Consider the following 6,000-nt stretch of genomic DNA (forward strand, 5'->3'; position numbering starts at 1 on the left):
CTGAGGTAGTCTGATTTTTTCCCAATTGAATCACCCTCTTAAGTTAATTCTGTGTGTTCCTAAACTCGCAGCACTCTGTTCTCCATGGCAGCTGGAAATTAGCTAGTGGAGATCATGCCTGCCAGAGCTGCTGCATCTGAGCCTTTCCAGGGCTGCAGAAGCTGAAGGCAGTGCTTATTTAGCTAACGAAATGTTGCCATTGGGTATCTCATTTTGAAGAAGAAATATTTCTACTGCTTGGGGAGATTTATTTCAAACCTTATTGCACGGCCCCAAACCCAGGCCGTTTTGATCTGGAGTTTCCCTGTAATCAAATAATAACAATGATGGTGCCAAGATTCTACTACCTGTAGTTAGCGTTAGGCTGTTACGGAGTGGAGGCTGCCCACCTTGGTCATTTGGGCATTTGGGTATCCCACAACCATGCTGTGTGCCAGGCAGCATCCCCAGCAATCCCATTCCCTGTGGTCCCTGAGCTCCCTGACCCTCCTGGCCCAGCTGCTGCCCTCCCGAAGCACAGTGCTGCCAGGTGGATGCAGCTTGTCCCCAGCCGCAGCTTAGCACGGTGATGCTGGCACATGATCTGGGCTGGGCCAAGCTGACCATCCGCACACCACTGCAGCTGGCTTTTGCTCCATGTTTGTCCCGAGCGGAGCCTTTGTTTGAGCGGAGCCCGCGATATCGCCGCGCGCAAAGCCCTGCATTGTATGTGGTGCAAACAATGTCCCCGCAGGAAGCCGGGCAGTCGGGCTGGGCCGCTCATGGGGCTGCGCTCCGCCGCCTTCAAAGCGTGCTGCTGGGAAGGACGAGGCTGCTGGCCGCACTCGGGGGATGCTGCTTTGAAGGTCTCCATGGGAACGGTGTTAGCTTGGGCCTCCAAGACCATTTTTGGCAGGAACAAGAAGGGGCTGAGCTCATTCCGCAGGGAGCTCCCGTCCTGCGGTTCCTTCCTGGAGCTGGAGGGATGCTTTAATGGCTCCTTGTCGTGTGAAGCGGTAGGGAGCGGTTCCTGCACTGCACACGGGGCTCATGTGGAGGGGCTGCGGCTGATGCTGTGGCGAGACAGTGAGTGCCAGGGCAAGGTGAGGCGTTCCCTTTCCTCACCTCCCTGTGCAGCAACAGCCCCAGCCTGCTCAGCCACTGTTGATGGGTGACAGAGATAAGGACTGTCTCCAGGAGGCTGAACTTCAGTACATAAGACCAGATAATGTGGAAAATGCACACTGTGTGCATACTTAAGAGACACCAAAAACCCCTGGCTCAGTGTCGGGTTTAACTCTGTTCCTGACGTTTCCCATCTGCTGGTCTCACTAGTGAGAGACACAGAGGGACCGGCTCTGCTGTGACATTTGTGAAGCACATGGATGTCCTCAGGCAGGGCGTGGGGCTGCAGTCACACTCCACCAACCAGAGCATTGCCAGGTTGTTGGGCTGCAGGGCTACGAGGAGAGCATGGCTGCGGGTGCAGTAGGTGAGGTGAGAGCAGCTCTCCTGACACCGTTGGCTTCTTTTTGTTGTACTCTGCCCACTTTTGTTCAATATTTTTACCAGTGCTGTGGAGAGAAACAAAAAGTGCTGATAAGATTTGCAGCTTGCACATCAGTGCCTGAGACTGTCCTGCAGACAGAGCTGACCTACTTTGTGCAGCTCGCTCGAACACCTTGTGTTGCAGCAGAGCGCCAGGACCAGGGATCACCTCCCTTGCCATGCATTTGCAGTGTGCATCCCAGACGGCTATGGCCCAGGAGGGGCTGTAAAACCTGGTGCTGAGCAGCAGCGGAGCACATGTGGTCATTTGACCTAAGAAAGAAGGATGTGATTTCCTCTGCATGCACAGCCATGTGAGCAGCCACACAATCCCGTGTCCAGTTCACTCAGCATAGGATGCTGATGCACACAAAAGAGGCTTTAGGAAAGAGCAGGAAGAACAATTTGAGGTCTAGACAATATCCCATGTGGAAAGGCAGAGAGCAGCAGCCACGAGGCACCAGGCTGGGCAGGGGGAGGCTCATTTCCAGCCTGCCCAGACTTTTGCTGGTGGCTGCTCTTCAGCTCCTCTTCAGCTGCACTCACTGACATCACTCTAATGACCTTCCTACTAATGACCTCCCTACTAATGACTTCCCCTCTGTCCCCAGGCACACGTTCTGGCAGTACCGCCGCGAGAACCCCCAGACCAGGGTGGGGGAGCCCCCTCCTGATGGGCTGCCTGGCTTCAACAGCGGCGTGCTGCTCCTCAACCTGGAAGCCATGAGGCGCTCCAAGCTCTACAACCAGCTGCTGGAACCTGGCATGGTGCAGAAGCTCACGGAGAAGTACCACTTCAAGGGTCACCTTGGGGACCAGGATTTCTTCACCATGGTGGGGATGGAGCATCCAGAACTGTTCCATGTGCTCGACTGCACGTGGAACCGTCAGCTTTGCACGTGGTGGAAGGACCACGGATACAGCGATGTGTTTGATCAGTACTTTCGGTGCGACGGTGAGGTCAAAATTTACCACGGGAACTGCAACACCCCTATCCCTGAGGACTAGGGCACCCCTTCCTCCAGGAGCAGCTGTGACTGCAGTGGTCCCTGTAAGGCTGCACAGGCTGCAGTGGCCGCACCAGCGGTCCCTCCTGAAGCATGGCCAGCCCAGTCTGTTACGTTCCAGGGACATCCCTGATCCCTGGCAACCCCCTAAGCGTTCAGTTTCCCACTGCCTGTAGTCCCACCCGTCCAGGAGAAGGTACATACAAGATGCCTAGGCTTGGCTCCATGGCTTAGCCTGGGACAAGTGCATGGTGCCTCCCTGTGCTGCAGCCCCCGAGCGCAGGGACAGCTGGCAGGCCTTTGGGTGCTCTTGCTTTGGCACCTTGCAGGGAGTGCTGGCTCCATGGGTGCTGAGCAGCACTGTGTTGTTAGCCAGATTTCAGAGCCAGGCAGTTGGGTTTTGTTTAGGCGTTCCTTGGTGGCCCATTTCTGCAACTTACGTAGAGCATCAGTCTGCTCTGCCTTGAGAGCAGACACTGTCCTCAGGTCATCTTTCTTTTCAGCATTCCAGAAAGGCAAGAAGGCTTTAACGACTGAAAAGCTGCTTTAAATTTGTGTTACTTATGAACAAAAATTGAATGCTAGATGAACTTTAAAGCCTTCCACTTGTTCTTCTTAGCAATAAAAGCTTTACTGCCGTATCTTGTCTTAAAAGCATTCAGCAAGCGTGTACAAATTGGTTCATTTTTCTAGCTTTGCCTTTAACCTTTTGTACTGTAATAAAGCTGCAAACATAAAACACACTTTGCTGTTTTTCTGTGGCACAACTGAAGTCCTGTGCCATGGGAGGTTTTGTGTTCTTTTTATCACGATTAGTAAGTAGCTGATATGTATCTGTTGGGCAGATGAAAATGGTGCCCTGTGTAGCTTATCACCGTGCTTAATCACCAGTCTGTTCTGAGTGAGTGGTGCAATAAACTGTACCCTGTTAGGGCTCTGTGCTTATCCCAGCATGTGTGTGTGAGAGTGGTGGTTGCCAGCAGGGATGGTGGTGCCAGTGTGACGCTTACAGCCATGTGTGTGAGAAAGCTCTTTCCAGGCTGAAACCCACTGGTCCTGGGTCTGTGTGCCAAAGGGATGGTCACTGAGCTGCTATGTGCATGTGTGTGACATATATGTGTGGAAGACACACAGGGCCATAGTTACAGCTGAACCTATTAACAGCATGTGCAGCATGCTTAGGGGGTTCCTGGCTTCCTCCACCTGTGCTGTGAATGAACAGGTACTTTTGTTTAATGAGGGAGAGGCTCTCTTCCCTCTCGCTAATGTGACGAGGGCAGCAGGCTGAGCTGGACTGCAGCCCTAACCCTGCGCCCTGGTTTGGTGGAAATGCCACCAGGGTCCTGCTGCATTCTGCAGAGCTCTGCGGCCTTTCTTCCATGTAGTGCCCAGGGGAGAGGGCTGCCCCAGCCCATCACATTGCCTCACATGCAGAGACAGGGCCGTGCCTTTGGGTTGAAACCAGGGAGTGCTGAGAGCACTGCATTTCATCTCTCTGTACGTGGTGTGGTTCAGCATGCATGAGGAATTGCGCATAGAGCAAACAGTATCCCCTGTTGTCCGGTCAGCTTTGCTTTCAGAGCTGTGCTCGAGCTGCATGGGATTGTTGCTCGCCTCTTCTGCGTTTCGTAACGCTGTCAGTGTTTATTCTCTTACTCATTTGTACTTCTTTCCCATTTGAAATGATCAATTGTTGGTATAAACTCACCTAGGGAGCAATTACTGTAAGCCTAACCCAAACAGGCTCTGGGGGTGATCCATTAAGCAATATAACAGCCCTCCCCTGCTTGCTGCTCCCAGAGGATACAATATTTACTTTTCAGCTCTTTGCTATTCGTACTGAGCGCACTTCGGTCAGCATGCCAAGAATAACACAAAACATAACAACAGGCTTCAGCCTTAAGATGTAGTTTCTGACTTTGCAAAACAAAAAAGCCAACCTATTATTTCTCCTTCCTCAGCAATGCCCGCAATGCCCTCTGCAGCACAGCAGAGAGGGGCTCTTACCCACCTCTCCAGCTTCAGGAGAGCAGTGGGTAACCTGAACTCTGCCCCAAGTGGGAGCAGAAAGAGGGAGGAAAGAGGTGTTTGGGGCAGTAAGACTGGTGTGTGGCATTTTTCCTTTTCACACGGATTTTTGCCAGGTCTCTGCACTGCTTTGTGAGGTTTTCTTAACACTGTTTTCCCCTCAGACAGGCACCTGGCTTGGGGATATTTCAACCAGGCTATGTAGCAGCTCCATCTCTTACATCACAAGCCTCCATGGCTTAATTACTAACTGCTGACAAATTGCTGCCTGGTCCTGTTATTCTTTTCAATGCTGTCAGGGTTGGCTTTGTGAAATTCACTTGCTCTGGAACTTATTTATTTGCCAAGCAGCTGCTAATGGGGGAAGCACTTTGAGCAAATTACATCATGGAGATATTTCACGGGAATTAGCTTCATTGTACCTAAAATTTCAAAGTTAATTGAGGCACTTTGCCTGTTGGGCAGCAAAAAATAAAAGGAAAACCAAGACAAAGTGGAGTTCAGAGCTGCCAGAACCCACTGTGCTCCGATGGGTTTCTGCCTGAAATCAGAGGTGCCTGGCTATCGTACAGCAGTGATTTGTCACCTGATGGTGATGGTCCTAAAGCCAGGCAAGGTATGGGCTGCACACAGAGCCATGCTCATGGGGTACCATGTGGAGAATCTGCCTTTATCTCCTGCAGAGCACTTCCTCTGAGTGCGTTTTGCTGATATGGGAAGGCTTGGGCCCTTCTTCAGAACATATCCCGCCCTTGGAGCTGGTCAGGAACACAGCAAAGACATATACCTCCAGGTATGTGCTGAGGAGAAAGGGGAGTTGTATTCAGAGCACTTATAAACACCAGCAGCAGTAGAAAAAAAATAGAGGCAGATGGGATGGAGCCCCTCACCTCTGGACCAGCGGGTGCTGGGAATGTCTGGGACATCCAGCACAGTCCTGGAGGGAATGCCCAGGACACTCAGGACAGCTGACAGCCATGGGCAGGGACCCTCAGAGTGCTGCAGAGCCCTGGGTCAGAGAGCAGCACCACACTGCAGGAGTTAAAGCAGCTCTGCTCACACAAGGATGGTGCAATTTGAGGAGAATAAGCAGTGTTTCACAGTCTCCCAGGAACAAAAGAAATTCTGTCATTATGTAGCATTTCTACTTGGTAGTTTTGGAAGCTGTTAGTGCTGTAGAAAAGGCGAAGCTGTCCAGCAGCAACTTTTGTTTGGTCATTGGAAAAGATGTGCTTGCCAAACACTGCTCAACGCGCACAGCACCAGAGCAGAAACAGAACAGCAGTGCTCAAAGGCCTGTGGGCTTGGGGAATGCTCAATGGGAATGGGGAGATGGCTGGAGTAAGGTGAGGAGAAGTGCTGGTGCTGTGCTCTGAGGGCAGAGCCTGATAGCAGTGCCAGGAAGGAGCCCCACAGCCCAGGTGGATGCACTGAGCAG

The 6,000-nt window shown here is 52.1% G+C and overlaps 1 protein-coding gene across 2 annotated transcripts in view; it reads left to right on the forward strand.

The window, feature by feature from the left end:
- The window catches only part of XXYLT1 (xyloside xylosyltransferase 1), a 36,247-nt gene extending 32,799 nt beyond the window's left edge, over window positions 1–3,448 (forward strand). The window contains exon 4 of one of the 2 annotated variants that reach the window (XM_031596246.2): window positions 2,139–3,447. In XM_031596246.2, coding sequence (XP_031452106.1) covers window positions 2,139–2,535 — 397 coding nt within the window. In that variant the 3' untranslated portion in view covers window positions 2,536–3,447. Of the gene's footprint in view, window positions 1–2,138 lie in introns of both variants that reach the window. The other variant, XM_090147369.1, reaches the window with a different exon arrangement.
- The last annotated feature ends 2,552 nt before the right edge of the window (window positions 3,449–6,000 follow it).

The sequence above is a fragment of the Phasianus colchicus genome, chromosome 10 (genome assembly GCF_987193195.1).
Source record: "Phasianus colchicus chromosome 10, bPhaCol1.hap1.1, whole genome shotgun sequence".
Classification (NCBI taxonomy): Eukaryota; Metazoa; Chordata; class Aves; order Galliformes; family Phasianidae; genus Phasianus; species Phasianus colchicus.